A 26117-nucleotide genomic window follows, 5' to 3' on the forward strand; every position below is an offset into this window, starting at 1 on the left:
CTCATATAGGTGAGATCATATGGCATTTGCTTTCTCTGTCTGAATTCTTTCACTTAGCATAATGTCCTCAAGTCCATCCATGTTCTCCTTTTTTTATGGCTGAATAATATTCATATACATATAGTAGAGGCCTGGTGCATGAAATTTGTACATGGTGGGGTGTCCCTCAGCCACAATGGGATCGGGCCTAAACGGGAGTTGGATATCCCTCTCACAATCCAGGACTGCTGGCTCCCAACCACTCACCTGCCTGCCTGCCTGATTGCCCCTAATCGCTTCTGCTTGCCAGCCTGATCACCCCCTAACCACTCCCCTGCCAGCCTGATCGACGCCTGACTGCTCCCCTGCTGGCCTGGTCACCCCCAACTGCCCTCCCCTGCAGGCCTGGTTCCCCCAACTGCCATCTACTGCAGGCCTGGGTCCCCCCCAACTGCCCTCCCCTGCTGGCCCGGTCACCCCTAACTGCCCTCAGGCCTGTTTCCCCCAACTGCCCTCCCCTGCAGGCCTGGTCCCCCACAACTGCCTTCCCCTGAAGGCCTGGTCCCCCCCATCTGCCCTCCCCTGTGGGCCTGGTTCCCCCCAATTGTCCCTCCCCTGCAGGCCTGGGTCCCCCCCAACTGTTCTCCCCTGCAGGCCTGGTCCTTCCCAACTGCCCTCCCCTGCTTGCCTGATCACCCACAACTGCCCTCCCCTGCTGGCCATCTTGTGGCGGCCATCTTGTGTCCACATGGGGGCGGCCATCTTATGTGTTGGAGTGATGGTTAATTTGCATATTACCTCTTTATTATATAAGATACATACATATATACATACTAGAGGCCCGGTGCATGAAATTCATGCACTCGGGGGAGGGGGTCCCTTAGCCCAGCCTGCACCCTTTTGCAATCTGGGAACTGTTGAGTGATAAGCCAGCAGTCAGACATCCTTAGTGCTGCTCAGGGCTTCTGGCTAAGTGGCGCTCCCCCTGTGGGAGCACACTGATCACCAGGGGCAGCTCCTGCATTAAGCGTCTGTCCCCTGGTGGTCAGTGTGCGTCATAGCAACTGGTTGTTCTGCCGTCCGGTCTATTTGCATATTAGCCTTTTATTATATAGGACCAGAGGCCCTGTGCATGAAAATTCATGCACTGGATGGGGGAGTCCCTCAGCCCGGCCTGCCCCCTCTCACAGTCCAGGAGCCCTCAGGGGCAAGAGGCGAGCAGGGGAAGGTGATGCCCCATTACACCTCTGCTGCTGCCACTGCTGGCAGCGCAAGCCTCGGGCGGCCCTGGTTACCTGAGCCTCAGGTGGCCCTGGGCGGCTGGGCAGCCACCATCCGAGGCTTGCCTGCACCTCAGGCTGGCCCTGGGCAGGTGGGGGCTGAGGGGACTGGGGAACTCCAGAGGCAGGTGCGCAGAGTGGTGGGCCAGGCCTTGCTGTGCTCCTGCTGCCCCAGCAGGGCTGAGGGGACTGGGCACCGCCATCTTTGAGGGTGTGGCAGTCAATTAGGATATTCCTTCCTTATTGGCTGTGGGTGCCGCCATCTTTGAGATGGCGTGAGGGTCAATTAGCATATTCCCTCTTCATTAGATAGGATGCTACAGTGAACATAGGGGTGCATATATCTTTCTCATTTAGTGTTTTGGTTTTCTTCAGATAAATACCCAGAAGTGAAATTGCTGGTTCATACATAGTTCTATTTTCAATTTTTTGAGATATCCCCATGCTGTTTCCCACAGTAGCTGCATCAATTTACATTTCCATCAATAGTGCAGGAGGGTTCCTTTTTCCACATCCTCACCAGCACTTGTTTGTCATTTATTGATAATAGCCATTATGACAGGGGTGAGGTGATATCTCATTGTGGCTTTAATTTGTATTTTCTGAGGATTAATAATGTTGAGCATCTTTTCATATATATATTGGCCGTCTTGTACCACATCTTCTTTATCCATTTGCCATTGCAGTTGCCATTCAATATTATTTTATACTAGAGGCCCGATGCACAAAATTCATGCAAGGGTAGGCCTTCCTTACCCCTGCTGCTGGCACTGGCTTCCCTCCGGCTGCCGGCACCCGGGATCCCCCTGCTGCTGGCAGCCACCTTGGCCTGGCGCTGCCCATGTCTGCAGTCACACACCCTCTTCCCCCTCAATTTATCGCCCTGCCAGCTGGTGGCCTGGGCCTCCCTCTACGGGGCTATCGTGGGGTGATGGCAGGACCCCCCCCCCCCACACACCAATCTCATCACATCAGCCTTGGCTAGCCTGGCGCCACTGAGTGTCATAGCATAACGGTCGTCTGGACGGTCGTTCCGCTGTTTGGACATTTGGTCAATTTGCATATTATGCTTTTATTATTCTAGACTAGAGGCCCAGTGCACAAATTCGTGCACAGGTGGGGCCGACGTGGGGGAGGGGTCGCGGGAGGGTTCCAGGGCGTGTCTGGCCCATCTCGCTCAGTCCCAATCGGCTGGACCCCAGCAGTAAGCTAACCTACCGGTCAGAGCATCTGTCCCCTGGTGGTCAGTGCATGTCACATGAGCGGTTGAGTGGCCTTAGCATATCATTAGCATATTACACTTTGATTGGTTGAATGGATGACCAGACACTTAGCATATTAGACTTTTATTATATAGGATTAGTTCCAGGTGCATAGCATAGCAGTTAGACATTTATATAATTTATGAAGTGATCTAATAATTAAGGGACACTTAGGCTGTTCCCATATCTTGGCTATTGTGAATGTTTCAATGAACATGGGGGTGCAGATATCTCTTCCAGAGAGTGATATCATTTCCTTCATATAAATACCCAGAAGTGGAATGGCTGGGTCATATGGTAGTTCTATTTATAATTTTTGAGGAACCTCCATACTGCTTTCCATATAGTGGCCATATGAATTTATATTCCCACCAACAGTACCCACAGAAAACTTACTTATTTTTGCTTAACATCATTACTATTCAAAACAAAACAAAACGTGGCAGCTTAGAACTGCAGCCATCTAACATCTCACAGTTCCATGATTTGGCTGGGTTGTGGTGAAAAGTTCTGTCCACATAGTGTGGGCTGAGACTGCAGTCACCTGAAGGCTTGACTGGACTGGACCTTAAGGTGGTTTTCTCCCATGGGTGGAGCTGGTGCTGGCTATCAGCAGGGCTGTTGACAAGAGCATCTTGATTCTCCTTCCCATGGCTTGGCTTCTCACAGCATGGTGATGGGTTCCTAGGAGGTGCATTTAGCCCACATAAATGGAAGCTGCAGATGTCCTAAGGCTCAGCTTCAGAAGTCACACAGTGTCATTTCTGCCACATTTTAAATTGGTCGAACAAGTCACATGGCTGAGCCCAGCTTTAATTCCAAATCTTTATGGCAGGAAGGTTTTGTAGCCATCTGGAGACCATTGCAGCTCTTGCCACCATCACACTTCACAAAATTAATGATGCTTCCTTAATATCATCTAGAACCCAGTCTGTATTAAAATGCCTCCATTATCTCTGTCTTTTTACAATTGGATTTTTGAGTATAAGAACCCAATATCCACACATTTGGTTGTTGTTATTTTCTTTTTCATTTTTATAAGCGTTTATTAGGGAGCATATAGAGCAAAACCTAGCAAAATTTACATGGGAATTGTTAGCAGTAATTTATTGGTTGTCTATGGGAATGAAATTATGGGGGCTTCTAAATGCATGTGCTCTGAAATAACTGAATTCATTTTTAAATCATAGTTGACATACAATATATTAGTTTCAAGTGTGCAATGTAGAGCTTCCACATTCATATACCTTATGATGTGAACACCACAATAATCTAGTACCCATTTGCCACCACACAAAAGTATTATAATATTATTGATTATATTCTCTGTGCTGTACTTTATATGCCATGGCTTCTTTATAATTTACTAGAGGCCCGGTGCATGAAATTCATGCACAGCGGGGGGGGGGGGGTTGTCCCTCAGCCCGGCCTGCACCCTCTCCAGTCTGGGACATCCCTCTCACAATCTGGGACTGCTGGCTCCTAACCACTCGCCTGCCTGTCTGCCTGTCTGATTGCCCCTAACTCTCTACTGCCTGCCAGCCTGATCGCCCCCTAACAGCTCCCCTGCTGGCCTGATTGATGCCTAACTGCTCCCCTGCCGGCCCAATCGCCCCCAACTGCCCTCCCCTGCTGGCCTGTTCACCCCCAACTGCCCTCCCCTATAGCCATCTTGTGAGGACATGAGGGTGGCCATCTTGTGACAATGTCACGCGAGGGCGTGAAAGCATGACGCCACCTAGACTTTTATTATATAGGAAGGATAACTAGAAGTTTGTACCTCCTATTCTTCCTCACCTTTTCACCCATCCCTCCTTAAGTCTGTTACACTGTTTTAGATTGGGGTGATTTGTGGTGTGTGGGTGTATTTTATACTTGCAGAGGAGGCCTGCAGGTCTGTTTCTGGTTGTGGATTCTTTTGAAAAGGATGCACTTGGTGAGACAATAACAGTGGCGGTATGTTTCTAAGTGGGTAGGCATGGGCAGTGGGTATCTGTGAAGATCCTGTTGATGTATGTTGCTGAGTCTGTGTCCCTGAGGGAGCATACCAGTGGGGGGTGAGGACCTGTGAGGTGATGCATCTGGGTGTGTGTTACAGGTGTAGGGTGAATAATTCTGGGCGTGAATATCTCTGACCGAATGTCAATTTGGCTTTCGTGACAGGTGGGTGTGGTTTTAAATAGAAAATCTCTAGAGGCAAAGAAAAGCGCTGGCATTCCTCTTCTGTATTTTTCCTAAGAGCTGGCCCCTGAAGTCACAGGAAAAGCCTTGAGTCCCAGAGACTCTGACCAGCTGAGGACCCTTCTGCATGGGACAGGTGTCCCTGGAAGCTGGGTGGTGGCCTAGCCTCTGTCCCTAGGGCCAGTCACACTCAGAGAGAAAGAGGGAGAGCGTTTTGTTTGCTTTAAACCCAACCATCCAGAAACACAATTGTGTTTTGTTCCACACCTCACTTTTTCTTCCACTTGATGCTCACAAATATTTCCCTTTTACTGTGTGACAGGGCTCCAGGGAGGAAGACAGAGATCTGTCCTTGGGTGGGAGTCTGTAGGGAGGGACAACCTTGTTGCTGAACTCTTAGCTCTCTCTGCCCAGGGCAGACAATCTTGATGCAAGGGCTCTCTCCTGGGGTGCATGAGGGGATTGCTGATCTTCAGATATCCCCCTCCCACAGACTTCCCTCACTAATGTATGAGAAATATTGGGCCATGACAGTGGCTAAGTGCACTGACTTGGGAGCGGAGCCATATATTCTGGATTCAAATTCCAACTATGCTACTCACTGGCTGTGTTACACTGGGCTTGTTACTTAACTTCTCTGTGCCTCAATTCGCTCCTCTATAAAATGAGGGTGATTTTAGTACCCCCCACCCCCACTGCCCAAAGGAAATATAATGTGATCCACATGTGTAAATTTAATTTTTTCTAATAGCCCTATTTAAAGAAAAGTAGAAATAAACCTGTGCAATCGTCTGAATATATGTGTCCCCTAAGCCCCTAAATTTGTAGTTGAAATTCTATCCAGTGTGATAGTATTAGGAGCTGGGAGTTTTGGGAGGTGATTAGGTCATCAGGGGTCACCCCGATGAGATTCATTCCCTTATAAAAGAGACCTTGCGCCTTCCGCTACATTAAGGTATGAGAAGTCTTTGAGCCGGAAGAGGACCCTCACACTCCCAGCCTCTAGAACTAAGATAAAAATAATTTCTGTTGTTTAAATGGGATATTTCGTTACAACAGCCTGAGCATACTATGAAATTAACTTTAACAAAATATTTTATCTCATACATTTATCCAAATTATTATATTTAAACTTCATAAATATTATTTTGATATTGATAGCAAATATTATCTTGATATGATAAATGTTATCATTTCAACTTGATAAAATCTCATTAATAAAGAGGTTAATGGGGCACTTTACATTCTTCTTTCTGTACTAAGTCTTCAAAATCAGGTGCATATTTTACACTTACATCTCAATTTGGAGTACCCACATTTTTGTTGGAAATACTTAGTCTTACAGTTGAAAGAGTAGATTACATACCCAAGTTGTCCCAAACAAACTTAAAAGTTTTCTAATAACTGAATGGAGGAAAAGTTTTTAAATTTAAATGTATTAAATTTAACTGATGGTCTTTGGAGCGAATTCAGTGTCTGTAGGAGTCGCTAATTTGGGGTGTGCAGTGAAGAGGGAGACTTTATCAGCGAAAACAGCTCAATTATGATACTGGCCGACTGTAAAACAGCACAGCTGTGAGACAGCTCGATAATGTTTCAGCTGAATTATAATGAGCACAACTGTGAGGTGGCCCTGGGGTGAGGCGGCCTTGGTGTTGCAGCTCAGCCCCTCTCCTGTCAGACAGCTTTTTTAAAAAAATTAATTTCTTCATTGATTAAGGTGTTACATATGTGTGCTCTGTTCCTGCTGCTCCACTCTGGCCCAAGACAGCTCCAGTCTGACCTGGCAAGAAGCTTTGGTGGTACAGCTCCAGCTGGGGAAATGCAGTCTTCAGTGAGGAGCTGACTCCAGAGAGAATTCCCTGTCCCTTGTCTCTGATTGGTCTGTTCTCATGCCCTGAGGACACGAATGCTCCAATTTTGGTCCAAAAAGCACCCTTCTGATTGTACAGAAAGGAGCCACTTTGATTGGTTGGTGAATATTCTAATGAGGATATGGCTTCACAGCTCTGATGGGATGAGGTAAGTCTCAGTCCTATTGGTTGAAATATGATTCCAGGACTCCTTTAAAAAGTTGGCTCAACAGCGGGAACACAGTACCAGCAGGTAGCAGGAGTCTGGCAGTTTGGTGTAGGCTACAAACAGTTTGGTGCCGGCTTCTCCCTGAAGCGCAGATGGTGTGAGAGGCCCCTGTTTAGCAATGGCTGCTAGGCTGTTTATAAATTAGAGCCCAATCAGCCACCAGGAGCCTTTTTTAACAGCTATTTTCTTTCTCAGGGTAGACAAGTAAACTGAAAATTATAAAATGAAAATTTCAGCGTGTTTTGTTGTTGTTGTTGCACTGGCTACCCTTTAACTGTCTACCTGAGGCTATTGGCTGCCATTGGATGGCATTTAGTATCGCGTTTATGGAATTGCTTCTCAGTTATTAACTTTGTACTTATTTAAATCACTTTGTACTTATTTAAATCATTTAAATCACTTATTTAAATCTTATTTAAATAAGATGCTGTACTTATTTAAATCGCCTGGTGTTACCTAAGTATCTTTACATAGTACATATATACAATTAATATTTACTGAGCACCTACTTTGTGCCCAGTATGGGATATTGGGCTCAGATAGGGAGTAAAGCTTGGCCTTCAGGGAGCTTAGATTCCAGAGGTAAAACTAATTAAACCATCACAAAGTTGGTGTGTGATTAGTCATTGCAATGAGACACACAGAGAGAAGGGATCAGTACTAAGGAGGTGTTTCCAATGGTGGATCAGAAAGGGGACACCTGAGTCCTACCATTCACAGGCTGAATCTGAAAGATACACAGGCAGTGCGTGTAGCTTGTGCAAAACTCTGTGGTGGATGGTGAGAAGCAGGACATTGCATGAGAACTTGAGAGATGACCAGTGTGAATGAAGTGGAGAGAGCCAGAGGAGAGGGACATGATATGAAATGGAGTCAACCCTTGCAGGGCCTTAGAAGCTGGAGAAAGCATGTGGTCTAAGTTGTAGGGGGTCACAGGTTCATTCTGACTATTTTTTCTTCACGCATGGACTAGAGATCTTGGTTCAAACGAACAAGGCTAAAAGCATCTCCCTTGTTCATTCGGGTACTGAGCACCAGAATGACACCAGGCATTGATTAACACCTGGCATCCCCTTCCCTTCAAGGAGTTTATGGAACTAAAACTAAAAGCGAAGTGAGGGGGTGGGGATCATAACCACACATCCAAAGGTATTCAACTGCTGTTACTTTTGATATTGATTTTTGGTGGGCATTTACATCTATTGTGTATTTGTGATTGTCTTGTTTGTTTACTTATTTTGTAAATTTTTTAATGAATGTTTTTACATAGTTGCAATCATACTATAGAAATCATTTTGGATTCTTCTTTCATTTACATTTTGACGTAACTTTTTAAAGTTCCTTTTTGTAAGGTACCGCTTTCAAATTAAAAAAAGAACCAACCAACCATGTTGACCTTCTCCCTTGCGTCTCCAAAATGCACGAGAGCGGGCTTTCAGTTACTCTTATTGTTCATCATCTCCTTTCTCTTGAATGAAGGCTAATTCAGTTGGTCATGACCTAGAAGTAGTATCAACAGTTTAAAAAAAAATACTCACTTTATTTCCTTTGAATATGTACCCCGAAGTGGGATTGCTGGGTCATATGGTAGTTCTATTTTAAATTTTTTTAGGAAACTCCATACTGGTTTTCCAAATTGGCTGCACCAGTTTACATTCCCACCAACACTGCGCAAGAGTTCTCTTTTCTCTACATTCTCACCAGTACTTGTTATCTCTTGTCTTTTTTATAGTAGCCATTCTGACAGGTGTGAGGTAATATCTCATTGTGATTTTGATTTGCATTTCCCTCATGATTAATGATGTCTAACACCTTTTTATGTACCTCCTATCCATTTGTAAGTCTTCTTTGGAATAATGTCTATTCAGATACTGTGGCACCAGATTTGGTTTTGAGTTCCAGCTCTTTTAAATCCCAGCTGCGGACACACTGTTTGCTTAACCTGTTGACCCTCAGCATCCTCACCTATATAATGTGGGTATAAAAGTGTAATATTGTGATTTATAAGATATTCGGTCGTCATCTACAGTCCCAGGGTTGGAACTTGGGTTTGAGAGCTTCCAGTTTGGTGAACAGTGGAGGTGTTGCATGGATGGTGGGCAGGGAGCACATGGAAGCTCGCTCTCCTTCCCCAGGCCTTGCCCTATGCAGCTCTTCCATAGTAAAGAATATTATATTAACTTGTAATCTAATAAATAACATCTTCCTCTGAGTACTGTGAATTACTCTTGCAAATTAATTAAATCCAAGGAGGAGGTGTGGGAACCTCTGATTGATAGCCAGTGGTTTATCTGTTCACATTGTCATTCAGCAAACATTTCTTGGAGCCTGGGTGTTCACATCCCTCTGTGTTGTCTGTGCAGAGTTCAGTGCCCCCTGTGAAATCTCTACTGACTGGTCCCCTGGTGTATGAGTTTCCTATCTGTTCCTTGCCTTTTCCAGCTTCTAGCTAATTGGCACATTGCTTAGCTCATAGCTCCACATCTGTCCTCAAAACCAGCAGTGGAACGTCTTCAGACCTCTCTCTGACCTCTGAGTCCCTCATTGCATCTCCTTCTCTGACCCTAGCCCTCCTGCCTCCCTCTCATGAAGACCCTCGTGATGACATTGGGCCACATGACAGTCCAGGGTGACCTCCCATCTAAAGATCCTTAACTCAATCCCACTGCAACATTCTTTTGCCATCTAAAGTCACTTCCACAGGCTCCAGGGGTTAGGACATGGACATGTTTGGGAGGCCATTATTCTGTGCACCACCTTCCAAACTCTGCCTCTGTCTCTCCAGATTCTCTCGAGGAGTCTATCTCCTGAAATAAAACATCTGCCTCAATTGCTCCTCTGCCCTCCCTTTGTCCGATTTAACTCACCTTTCAGGTCTTCACCCCACCCCCAGGTTTCACCAAGTCCCCAGATTAGATTAAATCCCCACCTTGAAAGTCACCTGGCACCACAGTGGCATGCGTGCTATTCCTTATTTATCACCTGCTTCCTTCCATCACTCTAAGCCCCTAAGGGCAGGGGCTGTGACTCCTTTCACTGCCACATCCTCATACCTGGCACAGCACCTGGAAAACACCTGTCAGTTTGAATTTAGTCACTGCCTCCTCCCTTCCTGCCACACTCCTGGCTTCCTTGTTGCTGTTTGCAGGTATATTAGTTTCCTCAGGGTACTGTGACAAAGCACCACACACTGGGTGGCTTTGACAATGGAAATGTGGTATCTCTCTGTTCTGGAGGCTGGAGGTCCATGACCAATGTGTGGACAGGGTTGGATCCTTCTGATTGCTGGGGGGAGAAAGTGCTCATCCCATGCCTCTCCCCTGGCTTCTGATGGTTTGCTGGCAATCCTTGGCATTCCTTGGCTTGTAGATGCATCAGCCTGGTCTCTGCCTTCATCTTCACAAGGTGTTCTCTCTGTGCATGTCTGTCTCTATGTCTAAATTTCCCAAGTCATATTTAATTAGGGCATACCCTAATGACCTCATTTTAACCTAATCATCTGTAAGGATCCTACTTCCAAATAAGGTCCCATGCACAGGTTCTGGGGGTTAGGACTTGAACATCTTTGGGGACACACAATTCAACTTATAATATGAGACTTCTGCCCTCGGAGTCATCCACACTCGACATCTCAATCATCTTTGCCTCCACCTTTTACATAATTCAGAAAATATAGATAGATCGACTTAGTATGTATAATAGACCATTGGGCTGAGGACTGGAGACCCCATGGTGAGTCCTAGAAAGCATCTTTTTAAAAAATCCTCACCCAAAGATATTTTTTCCATTGATTTTTAGGGAGAGTGGGAGGAAGAGAGGAGAGAAGAGGAGGGAGGGAGGGAGGGAGGGAGGGAGGGAGGGAGGGAGAAACATTAATGTGAGAGAGACAAATCTATCGGTTGATCAGTTGTGTCCCGCACACACCCAGACCAGGGCTGGGGATCGAACCTGCAACCGAGGTATGCGCTCTTGCCTAGGAATGGAACCAATGGACTGGGCTGAGGCTCCAACCACTGAGCCAAGCCAGCCAGGGCCCTAGAAGGCATGTCTGCTTTCAATATTTGCCAGTGAGGGGGGGAAAAAGTTTTCAAGTGAGGAAAAGCAAATATGCCTTTAAAATCCCTATCTCTCAGGTTGAATCATCTGGGGAAATTAAAATGAATAGATTTGGTAATTGCAAATAATTATAAGAACCTATTTCCTTGACCCTTTCCCCATCACCCCTCCTTCTGTTTTCCTGAAGTCTCTGAAAGGCTCCTCAAGGGTGACTGCAGAAGCTGTGTCATCTCACAGTGCTCCCAGATAGGTATGCTAGATGCCACCTGTAGTCGTCACTGGGTATGAGGCTTCTCATTGCAGCCTCAGTAGCAATATTGCAAAGTGTTATCATTGTCCCATTTGAGATGCACAGAAAGTGAGGTCATTGTTACCAGCTGCACACCTCTGGAGTGGTGATTTGCACCCTGTGTCTGACTCCAGAGCTTGTGCCTGTAACTCCGACTTGATAAGTCACCACCCCAAGCTGGTGAGAGAGAAGGCAGATTCAGAGGGGAAAAGGGCACAGGCCGGCCAGAGTTAAATCTGACCCCAAAGCTATGTAGACTATGATTTTTTTCTTTTTAAAGAAACTAAAACTTAGTACAATAGCATGCACAGATCTATAAGCGTATAGACCAAGGTGTTGTTTTTCAACAACTTGTTGTAAAAATTTTCAAACACACAGCAAGGTTGAAAAAATGTTGCAATAAATTCTCATATACCCAACACCTAGATTCTACATTCACATTTTGCCATACTTGCTTTATCACACATCTATCCAGCCATCCATCATCCAGCCATCCACTCATCCATTAATCCTTCCATCAACTCATTCATACATCCACTCATCTATCCATCATCCTCCCTCCCTCCCTCCCTCCCTCCCTCCCTCCCTCCCTCCCTCCCTCCCTCCCTCCCTCCCTTCTTTCCTTCTTTCCTTCCTTCCCTCCATCCTTAAATCCACCATATCTAATAATCTTATTTTTTTAAATATATTTTTATTGATTTTTAAAGAAAGGAAGGGAAAGGAAGAGAGATAGAAACATTGATGAGAGAGAAACATCAATCAGCTGCCTCCTGCATCCCCGCCCCCCCCCCCCCCACTGGGTGGGTATCAAGCCCAAAATCCGGGCATGTGCCCTGACCAGCAATTGAACAGGTAATGGGTCGACACTCAACCACTGAGCCACACCAGCGGGTCTAATCATCTTATTTTTCATGTATTCCAAAGTAGTTGCATTATCAGTACCACCCCGCCTCCCAATAGTTCACCATGCGGAGCATTAACTGGAGTTCAATATCTGTATATAGAAGGTTATCTTTTGAGATCAAGTTTACATGAAATATGCAGATATCAAGTGTAATTTGCTAACTGGACAAATGCATATGTTGGTGTAACCCAAACCCCTATCAAAACAGAACATCAGCACCACCCCAGAGAGATGTAGAATATTGCCCCTCCCTTTTTCTTTCTTTCCAACAATTTTTATTTGGATGTACTTGGTATATAGTATTAGTTTCAGGCGTACAATATAGTGATTCAACATTTACACACCTTACAAAGTGAACACTGCACTAAGTCTAGTAATCATCTGCCACCATGCAAACATCCCACAATATTATTTTACACCTGTTCCTCTCTCCATCCCCTCTTGCAGCTGTTAGTATTTATGACTTTTTTCCTTCTATATGAAAATGTAATTTAGACCCACTAAAGTTTATAAATCTTTAGCCTATAAGTCAATGATTTTTTTATGAGAACCATAAGCTTCCCCCACCCCCCCATCTCTCTCTGTCTGTCTTGCAGTTGTTTTTTTCTTATTACCTTAATCCTTTGGGGCTTAAGTTTAGGAGAGGGAAAATAGACATTCATGCAAAGTGCTTTCTGGATGGCTCACGATTTCGATACTTGGCAGAATCACCCAAAGCAGCTAGAAGGGGTTTGGGGTTGTGCCCTTGCTGCAGGGTCTGACTCTGCTTAGGAAACCAGAAAAGGGCCACAGAACCTTCCTTCAGGTTGGAGCCACTGTGCACACACTGCCTATTTAAAGGGGCTCTCCCTCGCCTGCCTGGGAGGGGTACAAGCTTTGGGAAGGGCCACGTGATACATAAACAGGAACTTTCTCCTTCTCTTTGGCTTATTTTTGTTTCAGACCTAGACCAGTTTTTGATCCAGAACCATAAGCTTTTAACCACTGGGCAGCACTTGCAATTACTTCTCTTTTTGATAACTGGATTTTGTCTTTGGGCCAGATTCTTTGGTATTGATATAATTCAGTTGTTTTCAGTTAGGAGTGATTTTGTGACCAGAGAACAGTTGTCAATATCTGGAGACATTTTGGTTGTCAAACTGGGTGTGGGGGGAAAGGAAGATGGAGGTACTACTGGCATCTTGTGGGTAGAAGTCAAAGATGCTGATAAACACTCTACAGTGCATAGGACAGCCCCTTATAGCTAAGGATTATCCATCCCCAGTAGACCTCAAGTCTTCCAATCTCTCCATCCTCTAGATGTGTCTGGATTTGAGACTGAGTTGGCTTAGGCTTCATCAGGGGTCCCATGTATCATGTACAAAGAATTGCTGAGGTCAGAAAGAGGATGAAGCACCAGAGGGTTATAGAAAACACCTAGGATAGAATCCTATTTGCTTTTCAACCATGTTCATTTCATTCATCTCTTTATCCCCTGTGCTTGGTGCCTGGTGATTGGATAATAAATGAATGAATCAGTTGGAAAACTTTTTTTTTTGCACACCTACTGTGTGTCAGATACCCTATGCAGTATTCAAGAATCTAGGGTGTGCAAGAAATAAAACACACACATATGAGTATGTGGTTAAGTTCTCTCACGTAGAAAATTATAGGGTGCTTTGGAAACAGGGAGGGGAGTTATGCATTCTGTCTGTGTGACGCAGTGCGGCTTCATGAATCACTGGACACGTCAGCAAAGCCTTTGAAGGAATGCATGGAGAGAGGGAGGGCAGTCCTGGCAGAGGGAACAGTCCGGGCAAAGGCTTGGAGGGGAGAAGCCATGTCAAACTTTGTGGGGAACGGTGGGCACTTTGACCTTGCTGAAGCACTAGTCTGTGGGGACGTGGTGATTAGGTGAATGGGAGAAGCAGGTCCCAGATCAAGGTGGGTCTTCAGAGCCAAGCTGGGGAGTTTGAATTTGATCCTGAGGGTGGTGAGAAGGCACTGAAGAATTCAGACCAGGGGAGGGGCATGGTCGGTTCTGCATTTTTAAAAGGTCACTCTGTTGGCTGGGTGCAGGTAAGCTAAGGGTGGAGCTGGAGGCAAAGGATGAGTAAAAGTTCATTTGAAAAGTCAGAGAACATGAGGACCTGAACTAAAGTAGGGTGGTTAACAGAGAGTCAAAAATTACACAGAAGTTTCCGAGGATGGCAGTCCAGGATAGTGTTTCATGGACCGCGCCCCCAGAAGGCTGGCTCTTTAAGCTGCTATGCCCTCTTATGGCTAAATGAAATAGAATAGGGGTTCCTTCTCAACCACATGGAGGAAATCCTAGGAATTTATATTTTTTATGCAGCAAATACGTGAGGGTCTCTTTGTGCCATTCACTGGGGTTATAGCCATGACTAACATTGCAGAATCATCTCTCAAAATTTAGGTTCATGTGCTCATTGCGCAGGTAAAGCCAGAACACTGAGACACGGGTGCTTGGAGGGAGAGGAAGGTTTACTTCATTTGGCCAAAGTGAGAGGGCAGAAGAGCAAGATCTCTCAAATCTGTCTCGTTTAAAAAACAAAAGCAGGGAGTTTTTATGCGGTTAGGGAGTAGGGGAGGGGGAGTTTCAGGGAACTGAGAGAGATTTTTTAGTCACAGGTTAACACTTTTTCGCATCAGACTCCTGGGTGTCAGCAGTTGATCACAGTTACCTTGGAGACATTCTTGTTTGCTGCAAAACAAACTCATAAATTCTCTTGGAGACCTGGTGGTTGTCTCCTCTTCCTTGACCAACAGATACCATATCAGCAACTTATGACTATTTTTATGAGGACAAAAGGAGTTGAGCAGCAAGAGAAGTTAACATGTGAACAAATGCTAAATTAAATTATTTAATTCTAGCTGTCAAAAATACTAGGGAAATTAAAATCTACACTAAGATAGACCCAGCCCCTGCCCACATGGGGAATTGGAGACAAGTGAACATATGGATCCTAAGTTAATTAGAAATATAGAAAATAGGCCTGTGCTAGGGAGGAAATAAATAGGATATTGAGGTGGCAAGTGATGAAGGCAGGGCAGTTTGAGGGGTGGTGAGGGTAGACCTCTTGCGGAGGTGACATTTGATTGGAGGATTGAGGGATGGCAAGAAGCCAGTTGTGTAGAATTCCAGGCAGAGGAAAGAGCATGTGCAAAGGACCTGAGGTTGGCAAAGTCTTAATGTGTGCTTTCAGCAAGGATGCCAGTGCAATACAGCAGAGAGAGTGGAAAGTAGAGGGAAAGAAGACCAAGAGGTGGCTGAAGCCAGACCCAAAGGCTCGGTTCAACCCCACCCTCTGCCAATTGCATTTTTTAAAGTTTTAAGTTAATTCTTTTTGTTGAGATGTAACTTCTGCCAGTAAAGTGCACAAAATGTCTTCATCATCAGTATATGACTCAGTGAATTTTCACATATGTGTAACTTCCCACAGCTCAAAGTATAGAACATTCTTTTCCTCTGGGACAGGGTTTCTCAGCCTTGATATTTGAGGTGGGGCAACTCTTTGTTGTGAGGGGCTGTCTGTGCATTGTAGAATGCTGAACATGGACCTGGCCAACACCCACTAGATACCAGTAGCACCCACACCTCTCAGTTTGTTTGTTTATCTGGAAGTTTTTAACTTTTGACCACCTTCACCCAATTCCTCACCTCCCACTACCCACTCTGGCAAACACCAATCTGTTCTCTGTATTATTGAGCACGTGGAGTTTTATTTTAGATTCCAAAAATAAGTGATAACATGCAGTATTTGTCTTGCTTTGTCTTATTTCACTTAACATAGTGCCTTCAGGGCCATCCTTGTTTTCACAAATGCAAAGATTTTATATATATACTAGAGGCTCAGTGCACAAATTCGTGCATGAATGGGGTCCCTAGGCTGGGGCTGTCTCGCCCAGTCCCAATCAGGGCCAGGCCTATTGAGGCCTGCCAGCCAGGGGGGGAGGGACGGGGCAGGGGGCCCGGGGGAAGTTGGCTGTGGGAGCACATTGACCACCAGGGGGCAGCTCCTGCATTGAACATCTGCCCCCTGGTGGTAAGTGCGTGTCATAGCAACTGGTCAACTGGTTGTTCCAGTCGTTTGGTCGTAACGGTCGCTTAGGCTTTTATATATGTACTAGAGGCCCAGTGCACAAAATTTGTGCAAGTGTAGGGTCCTTAGCGGCTGCTGGCTGCCAGCTGGGGCCTCCCTTCCTCGGCTGCTGGCTGCTGGCTGCTGGCTGGGGCCTTCCTTCGTTCCATGCCGCCACCTGCTGGTCAGCGCACGTCATAGCAAGCAATTGAACTCCCAGTGGGTCAAACTCCCGAGGGGACACTTTGCATATTAGGCATATATATATATATACACACACATATATATATACATACACACACACACATACATATATATACACATACATGTATATACATATATATACATACACATACACGCATATACATATGTGTGTATGTGTATGTATGTGTGTGTGTGTATATATATATATATATATATATATATATATATATATATATATATTTTTTCATTATACATTCATTCATGGATGGCCACTTAGGTTACCATATCTTCTTTATTATAAATAGTGCTGTGATGGATAAGGGGTGCAGATACCACTTTGAGATAGTGATTTCTTTCTTTAAATAATACCCAGAAGTGGAATTGCAGAATCATATGGTAATTCTATTTTAAACTTTTGGAGGAACTTCCATACTGTTTTACACAGTGGCTGTGCCAATTTACATTCCCACCAACAGTGCACAAGAATACCCTTTCCCCTACATCCTCTCTGACACTTGTTATCTCTAGTCTTTTTTATAATAGCCATCTGACAGGTGTAAAGTGGTATCTCATTATGGTTTAAATTTGCATTTCCTTAATGATTATTGGTGTTGAGTATCTTTTGATGTACTTGCTGGCCATTGGTATTTCTTTGAGAGTGGTTGTCAGGTTTGACAGCCAAAAATACCAGTGTCTCCTGGGGAGCCATAATTGCCCACCTCATTGAAAATCACCACTCCAGCAGTTTCCCTCATGCCTCTTTCCAAACAATGTCTCCATCCCCAGGACACTATTCTGACTTCCCATCCATTAGTCTTACCTGTTCTTGAACTTGTTATAAATGGAAATAGATGGTTCCTCTCTGTGTGGTCTTATGTGAGTTATGTAACTTCTTTGTGTCTATTTCTTTCTCTGTGAAATGGGTTGATGAATGAAAGTTCACTGAAAACTAAATGAGTCATTAAGTCTGCAAAGGGTGTAGCTCAGAAAAAACATTGAATAAATGCCTCATGCTTATGCTGTGGCTTAATGTCAGTTCCCATGGCCCTGCTGCCCAGCACACAGCAGGTGATCAGTGAATATTATGGTTGTGGGGATTTGACCGCAGGCTACCTCCAGCACTGGTCTCATTCTCTCTGGACTTTGGATCCTCACAAACTGGCCTTGTCTGTTCTGCACAGAAGCTCCCTTCTCAAGGATCACTGACAGCCTCTCTTAAGCTTCCTCGGCCTTTGTAGGATGTTTACATGGGGCCTCTATCTTGTCCCTGAAACCCACTTCTCCTGCTGGTTCCGTGGGTTTCCACTCCTCTTTCTGACCATCCCTCGGCAGTGTCCTCAGCCCTCTTGTCTTGCTCAGCTGGCCCGGCCTAGCTCTGATCTTTCCCTTTTGCCCCTATCAGTGCCATCTGATAGGGAAGGCTGGCTTGGGCCCTGGTCAGCCTGGGTACAGCAGGAGCCAGAGTTTCTTTACTCCTTCATCAGGACAGCCATTCTCTCCATGCACTCACAGAAGTGCAGGCCAACCTCCCAGAGGGTAGCATCCAGAGACCTGCTCCCATCTCTCCAATTCCCTAGTGATCCTGCTGATGTAGCTTAACACCATCAGGGGCCAAGAAGGGAACATGGATCTCACCCCACCCCTGCCATTGACAAGCTGGGAGAGACAACACAGAGGTGGGGATATTTGTAGATGTGATTAAATAAGTAGCCCTGGTCTGTGTTGCTCAGTGGTTAGAGTGGCAGCCCGAGCACCAAAGGATTATGGGTTTGATTCCCGTCAAGGGCATGTCATACCTGGGTTGCAGGTTCCATCCTCAGCCCTGGTCTGAGCATGTGCAGGAGGCAGCCAATCAATGTGACTCTCTCACATTGATGTTTCTCTCTCTTTTTCTCTCTCCCTCATTCCACTCTTCCTTCCATTTTCTCTCTAAAAAAAAGGGGGGGGGGAATATTAAATAAGTAAATCATGTTAATATTATCTTAAATAATTAAGATTATTTATAGTAGAGAGCATGAAGATTCCAGAAGATTCCAGATCAGAGTTATACAATACAAAGAACCCAAATTATATACATAATTGGAGATTTTCCAGAATGAAAAGATATGGGTGCAATTAATTGTAATCATGTTTTATTTAACCAAGTATATACAAATATTTTATCATTTCATTAAGTAACCGGTGTCAGAATTACTAAGGAGATGGTTTACATTCCTCTGCTTATATATTCTAAATCCAGTGTGCATTCTAAACTTGATAGTGAATTTCTATTTGGACCCTAGAGTTTTAATTGGAACTACTTGATCTCTATTTAGATTTCATAAAATTCCAGTCAAAACAGTACATTCACATGTCCACACTATTCTCAGCCTACTCATAAGGCTGCTAATAAATGAACTAAGGATCCATGTTTTTTTTCCCATTATGCTATACATTAAGTCCACTCGACTTACTGACTTTGTAACTGCAAGTTTGTACCTTTTGACTCCTTCACTCATTTCTTCCACTCCCACCCTCACGCCTCTGGCAACCACCAATCTGTTCTCTGTATTTATGAGTTTGGAGTGTATTTTATGTTTGTTTTAGATTTCACATATAAGTGAGATCATACAGTATTTGTTTTTTCTCTGTCTGACTTATTTCACTTAGCATAATACCCTCATCCAGGATGTCACAAATGGCAAGATTTCCTTCCTTTTTTTTTTTTAAATCCTCACTCACGCATTTGTGGAATATAATGAACAACATAAACTGATGAACAAAAACAGATCCAGAGACAGAGAAGCATTGATCAGACTGTCAAACCTCAGAGGGAAGGTAGGGGAGGGTGGGGGTAACGGGGATAGATCAAAGGACTTATATGCATGCATATAAGCCTAACCAATGGACACAGACAACAGGGGGGTGAGGGCATGAGTGGGGGTTGGGGGGGACAAAAGGGGGATAAGGACACATATGGAATACCTTAATAAAGAAAAAAAATGTAAAAAAATCCTCACCAGAGGATATGTTTAGAAAGAGTAAGGTAGGTAGGTAGGTAGGTAGGTAGGTAGGTAGATAGATAGATAGATAGATAGATAGATGGATGGATAGATAGATAGACATCAATGTGAGAAACATCAATCCATTGCCCCCCCATATGTGCCCTGACCAAGGATTGAACCCTCAACCTAGGTATGTGCCCTGTCCAGGAATTGAACCAAGTCTACAGGACGATGGACCACCTGGCCAGGGCAATTCCCTTCCTTTTTATGGATGAATAATATTCCATTATTTTCTTTATCTATCCATGGATGGACACTTAGATTGTTTCCATATCTTGGGCAATAATGCTGCAATGACATGGGGTACATATTGTTTTTTCAAATAAGATTAAACAAAATTAAAAATTCAACTCAGTCACACAAGTCACTTTTCAAGGGCTCAGTGCCTCATTGGATGGTGCAGGTATAGAACATGAATATTATCACAGAAATTTCTAGTGGACAACAGCACAGCTTTAGATCAGGATTTCTTATCAGTGAACCATTGGCATTTGGATCCAAATAATTTCTTGTGGGGGTGCTTTCCTGTGCACTGTAGGGTATTTACTGTCCTCTATCCACTCCATGCAAATGGCACCCCCCTTCTCCTCATTACAAACAGCTGACTCTAGCTTATCCTTTAGGCCTTGGTATATGTGGTACCTCCTCCAGGAACCATTCCTTGAGTTTCTGCCCTTCCCAGTCAGGATATGGTGTCTCCCACCCCCGCTTGATCCCCTGTACTTGTTCCTTTGTCCATCTTGGACAGGCTGCATGCCCAGAGTGGAGCCCGGGCTCAGGCTGTGCTGTCTGAGAGTGAATGCGTGTGATCAGGGGAAGCAGAGGAGAGAGTAAGTTGCATAGGACATGGAAGAACCTGAGGTTTCTGATAAGCTTGTCCTGGCCATGGGTCCATGGAGTTTGGCTCTGGGTACAAAATCCAGGAGAGGAATGCAGCCCCAAGGGGTGTCCACTGCCTCCACCTGAGCACTGGGCTCCTGTGTATGCCGCCCCTTTGATGAGAAGATAAACTCTCCTGTCTGTTGTGCGGTTAGAGGCTTGAAGGGTGAGGTAGGAGGGAGGGGATGGTGGGGGTCTCCTGAGTGCCCGGATGAGGGAGGAGAGTGGGGCACTGAGTGCATAGTAACTAAGGAGAAGCGCCCTGGCAACCTGTGCTGGGCAGATGGCAAAGGAGAGGCTGTTTCAGGGGTAACTGTCGTAACAGCCTAGGTCCAGGATGATAAGAAACATTGTGGGGGCTGTGGAATTACCGAGGAAGATGCAGGATCCCAGTTTCCCCCTGGCACCCCACAGCAGCCCCTCAGGCTCTGCTCTGCCCCTGGCAAAGGCAGCTGAAGGGCTTGGCTGGGGAATGAGGGGCTTCAGAGCTCATGTTGGCTGTGTGGGGCAGGGTGGTTCTGGGGGATTCTCAAAAGGTACCACAGACCTGGCCCTCCGTTCCCATGGCAGCTAGGGAGTTCCCACATGGGAATGCAGTCTTCTCTTCACTCCCACACATTCCGACACCGTCAGAGCCAGTCTTGCCTCCCCCAGGGAGGGTCTACCAGATCCAGTCTGGTGGTGCCAGCCCCTGAGCAGGAAGGTGTCAGAGGTGGAACTCAGGGGCTTCCAAGAATGGGACAGGTTGATGTCCTTCCCTAAGCCGGATGGATCCACGGGGGTCTCTCAGGAGCCAGGCTTTGTCTGGTGGGTGAGGGGTTCCCCTTGTGGCCTATATCACAGAGGGCATCCGCCTGCAGGTGTTAGTCACTGTGGGCCCTGAATAATTCCGGCTGACCTTTGCCAGCAGCAGTGGCACCACTGCTTCCCCCCAGGGCGGCCCTGCCCCTCCTGGGCAGCTCAGCAAGGCGTGTCCTCACCGCCCTCCCAGGACCTGGGGCCCGGGCTGGGCAGGGTTCAGTCTCAGGGACTTGTTCAGGGGTGAAGAGCACAGCCAGGGTGGGCGAGCAGGACATGGGCTGGGAGGGCCCTGCACACCCCCAGCCCTGCTGGCTTGGGCACCTGATAGCTCTGGTTGTGAGTCTTCTCCTCACCTGCGGGCCAGGTAAGTGGGACTGGGCTGGGCCAGTGGAGGAGCCTGACAGATTCCCAGAGGAGAGGGGCAGAGGTGACTGGTGCCTGGGGCTTCCCAAGCCCCCACAGGGGCAGCCAGGAGGCCTTATGCTTTTTGGCACAGGCTTACATCACAGCCGGCCAGGTGAGGGCTATGTTTTCTGCACTGACTTGAGCTAGTTTACAAAACTGCTGCTTTATGAATTGAAGATCTGCTGAGATGAGTATGGAGATAGCTAGGCATTCTTTCCTTATAGCTAGGCATTCTTTCGTTCACTGGCTCATTCACACATTATTCCCTGTGGGTTTATTTCTTTTAATTGACACCTCTGCTCCTAGCACCTGAGCCCAGCTCTCAGGTGGGAAATGGGCAAGTGACAGCTCTGGGCCCTTGGGTACAGGGCTGAGCAGGAGCTTTGCCATCTTAAGGGGACTGACAGGGGGTAATTTGCCTAAATAGCAGAGTGATGTTGGGTTGGCAGGATTTCTGTAGGCATACTTAGTGGTAAAGGGGAGGGCACACCTGGGGGGGGGGGAGCATTGGGTGGGCAAAGGCTAGGAGGCAGAAAATTGCCAGGTGTATTTCAGTAGGGCAGTGTGACAATATGAGTGCATTTGGGCTGCCTGATGCTGGGATGCTGAGGGGTACAAGCAGGAAGGCAGCCTGGGAGGGTTATGGGAATTTGATCTTAGATCCTAAGGGGACTTTGCAGGCCTGTTGGTCATTTGGGGGGCCAGTTTAGGCCTTGCTGCCCAGAGAAAGCGCACCAGCCTCAGGGAAAGGTGGGGGTCCAGCTTGGGGTTGGGGGGAAGGACCAGGCTCTCTCCCCTACAGAGATAAGGTCCAAGATCCCCCACAAGTGGCTCCTGGGCTCCCCATACCCCCAAACTGTTTACTCTGGTTGCCTCCTTGGGCAGGAAGTCAAGACTTCACAGACAAACTCATCTGGTGGCTTATAGAAAGGTTATCTCCTGTGTGCTGGGTGCTTGAATATCTGTTCCCTTGCTCCTCTGAGGAGAAAGGACTGTCTTTAATGCTTAGTTGAGAAATGGAGGCCACTAGGACTTGAAGGGATGGGGAGAAGGGCTTCTGCATCCTGAGAGGCTGTGAGGCCCTGAACACTGGCAGCCTGCGGCTTCTACCTTGTCCTTTCCCAGCTGAGGCCGGGCTGCAGCTCCTGCGCAGGTGGGAGGCACCCCAGCTCCCAGCTCTGAGTCACTAAGACCGGGCTTTGGCCCCGGGAAGAGCTTTGTGGTTGGACGCCATTGTGAGGTGCCCACACAATGACATGAATGGTGGGTGGTTTGTACAGAACAATCCCACCACCTCCAATGGGGCGTGTCCTCCTGAGCTGTCTCTAAAGTTCGTTGCCACAAACAGAAGTTGTTTAGCTGCTTTTGTCCCCAAGACTCACTTAGGGTCTGATGTTGGGGGCTGTTCGAACTGGCCAGACTCCAGGGAGGGTTGGTTGCCTGGACTATGGGTCATTACCGCTCCCCACTACCCTATTATGTCTACAGCATGTGGGACAATCTCTCAGAGCAGGAATTCTCCTGCGATCAGTCCAGACATATTCCAGGACTTTTTTTCCCCCTCCATTTTTTTTATTAAGGTATTATATGTGTACATATCTTACCATTGTCCCCCCACCCCACTCCCATATATGCCCTCACCCCCAGTGTTTTGCTTCCATTGGTTATGCTTATATGCATGCATACAAGTCCTTCGGTTGATCTCTTATCTCCCCCACCTCTCCCTAACCTTCTCGCTGTAATTTGACAGTCTGTTTGATGCTTTACTGTCTCTGTATCTATCTTTTTGTTCATCAGTTTATAATGTTCTTTATTACCCACAAATGAGTGAGATCATGTGGTATTTTTATTTCATTGGCTGGCTTATTTCACTTAACATAGTGTTCTCCATCCCAGGACTTTTGACTTATATGCTGGCAAAGACTCTTTTAATACCTGGGCAGAGATAAAAGAAATCTAAATCCAGCCCTGACAGGCTGTGTGTTCTTGGGCCAGACACATAAACTCGCTGAGTTTCCATCATCCCAAAGAGTAATTTAAAAAATTACCGGGCTAGAGGAAATACATTTTTCACTCCCTTCTCACTTCACCTTGGACCTTGTCTGTCTTCTTCCACATCTGCATCCTGTCCTTTATCCCTCTGTGCCTCTGGGGCTGAGACATTCCAAAGACCTCAGTAACCATTATTTTGTATTGTGCACCTACTACTTGCTAGCAGGCATCCTCAAACTATGGCCCGCGGGCCACATACGGGTGTTTTTGCCGTTTTGTTTTTTTACTTCAAAATAAGATATGTGCAGTGTGCATAGGGATTTGTTCATAGTTTTTTTTAAACTATAGTCCGGCCCTCCAACGGTCTGAGGGACAGCGAACTGGCCCCCTGTTTAAAAAGTTTGAGGACCCCTGTGCTAGAGTTTTACCTGAATTAGCTTGATTGAGGCTGCACGGTTAAGATCCAGGCACTATTGACTTTTTTTATGGAAGAGGAAACAGGCTCAGAGAGGTTAAGCTTTTTGTTACAGTCACACAACAAGGATCTAAATCCAAGTTTTTGGATGATTCCTGATTCCCAATCTTTACCTCATGCCTGGGAAGAGACTGCGTGTTAATGAAGATTTCTCCTCTTCTGGCAGTTCCCTGGATTGTGGGAACCACCACCCAGCCCAGCAGGGTTCCCCCAGGGCTCTGACAATGTAGTGCATATAAAGATCTCATTTTGCTTTGCTGGGTGTCTTGCTGGGTCCCTGAACAGTGGCTATTGCCCCAGCCCAGGCCTGGCCAGAGAAATCTGAGGGACAGAAAGGGAGATTATCAAGGAAGGGGGCATTGATGGGAGTCATGTGTGTGTGGAGGATTTTTGGAGTGGGGAAGTGGGCCTCTGAGTCTAACTTGCTCTGGCCAGAATTTCAGTTCATCTTCCACCACTTGTGACTCATCTCCTGGAAAAGAGGAAAGTTTTGTTCCTATTTCCCCTGAGCCTTAAGAAACAGAATCACCTTTTCTCCCAGTGACTGGGTGGTCTCCTCAAAAGGAAAATGATGTGTCCTGGGGGCATGGAGCAGCCTGGGCTTCTTCATGTCTAGCTGTTCCTCTGGTCACTTGATACTGCCAGTGCTGTACAGTAGACCCACAGCCAGACATAATGGCTCATATAGGGACCCACCCACTCCTGATGGTCGACTCAGTGGTCCAGACGATTGTCCCCATTTCACAGGTGAGAGGACAGAAGCTCAAAGAGGAAAGTTCCCTATGTGGCCAGGGTAGAGTTGGGCTTCAAACCCAGGTTGTCTGGCTCCAAACACAATAATTTGCATCCTGCTGCCACTGACTAGGTCTGGCTTCTGAGTGGGGGTACCAGCCTGCTTCCTCATCTCCCTGCGCTCTGCTCCAAGCTCAGAGCTGTTCATAGGGACCTTAATTCACCATAGACACTGAGCTGTAAGAGGCAGATGCCAGGTCAGGAGAGCATAGCACAGGATGGTCACCAACCAACTGTCCTGGTTTGCTGGAGACTGAGGAAGTTCCTGCATGAAACTTCAAGTACTAAAATTGAGAAAGTCCACACCAAGACAAGTTGGTCACCCTCTATCCTGGTCCCTGTCCTGTAGTTATTCCATTCCTGTCACTTCTGAGGCCTCTCTTCATACCTGGAACATAGTAGGTATGCAGTAAATATTGCCGCATGAATGAAGGAGGCAGAATCTCACTGGGTGAGAATTATGGTCTGCCTCCTTCTTCTACAAAGTCATGACAGAAGCCCTGAGAGCCATAGGGCATGCTAGCTCATCTGCACCATCCAAAGCAAAAACCCAAACTTCTCATGCTGCCAGCATTGGCATGAAGACGGGTGGACATCTTCCCTGATAGCAGGAGCCTCCTCTGAGAGCTCTGGGACAAACCCAACCCCCAGCTCTTCTGAGCTCCTAGAGAAGCATCTAGCTTTGCCCCCTCTCCTGCAACCCTCTCCATCCACAGTGAGCCCTCTGGAGGAACCCATGGCCACAGGCACTTCCTCGTTAGCCAGAGAAAGTTTTGTTCATATTTCCACTATGGGTTCAGCATCTCTGTCTATTATATTCACCAGTTTATTCTGTTCATCTCTGTCTTGGATTTCCTCCGTTTCCTTCTGGACAATGTCCACCCTATTTTTTGAGTCTCTACCCTCTCCACAACTATGTGTCAGAAGCATGACTCATCCTGTCACATACCTACCCTTCAGACTGCTATTGGCCCCAAAATGAGGCCACATGGGGTGGGGAGAGAGTTGAGTGGCTTTCAAGACAGCAAAAGTACCTCTCCCCACTCCCACCCCAAAACAGTAGAGACCGAAGAACTGAATTCATAATAAAAATAGTGGTGGTCATCTATCACTCACTAAGGATGAAGAGTTTGAAGTGCATTGCTTTTTTAATTCCCTTAAAAAGGCTGTTAGATGCTTTTATTTTTTGTTAATTATTTTTTAATTACAGTTGACATTCAATATTAATTTTAGGTATACAGCACTGTGGTTAGCCATATCTATATGAAGTGATCTCACTGATAAGTCTTGCATCCACCTGGCAGCATACAGAGTTATCGCAATGTTATTGACTATATTCCCTATGCTGTACTTTACATCACCATGACTATTTTGTAAACATACAATTTGTACACCTTATTACCTTCACCT

At 46.1% G+C, this 26117-nt stretch overlaps 1 protein-coding gene across 1 annotated transcript in view; it reads left to right on the forward strand.

The window, feature by feature from the left end:
• Window positions 1-21278: 21278 nt before the first annotated feature.
• Window positions 21279-26117, forward strand: part of MUC16 (mucin 16, cell surface associated) — a 111732-nt gene continuing 106893 nt past the window's right edge. Inside the window, exon 1 of the mRNA XM_079770497.1 lies at window positions 21279-21407. Within this exon, the coding sequence (XP_079626623.1) occupies window positions 21317-21407 (91 nt within the window). The 5' untranslated portion in view covers window positions 21279-21316. The remainder of the gene's footprint in view (window positions 21408-26117) is intronic.

The sequence above is a fragment of the Cnephaeus nilssonii genome (assembly GCF_951640355.1).
Source record: "Cnephaeus nilssonii genome assembly, chromosome: 5".
Classification (NCBI taxonomy): Eukaryota; Metazoa; Chordata; class Mammalia; order Chiroptera; family Vespertilionidae; genus Cnephaeus; species Cnephaeus nilssonii.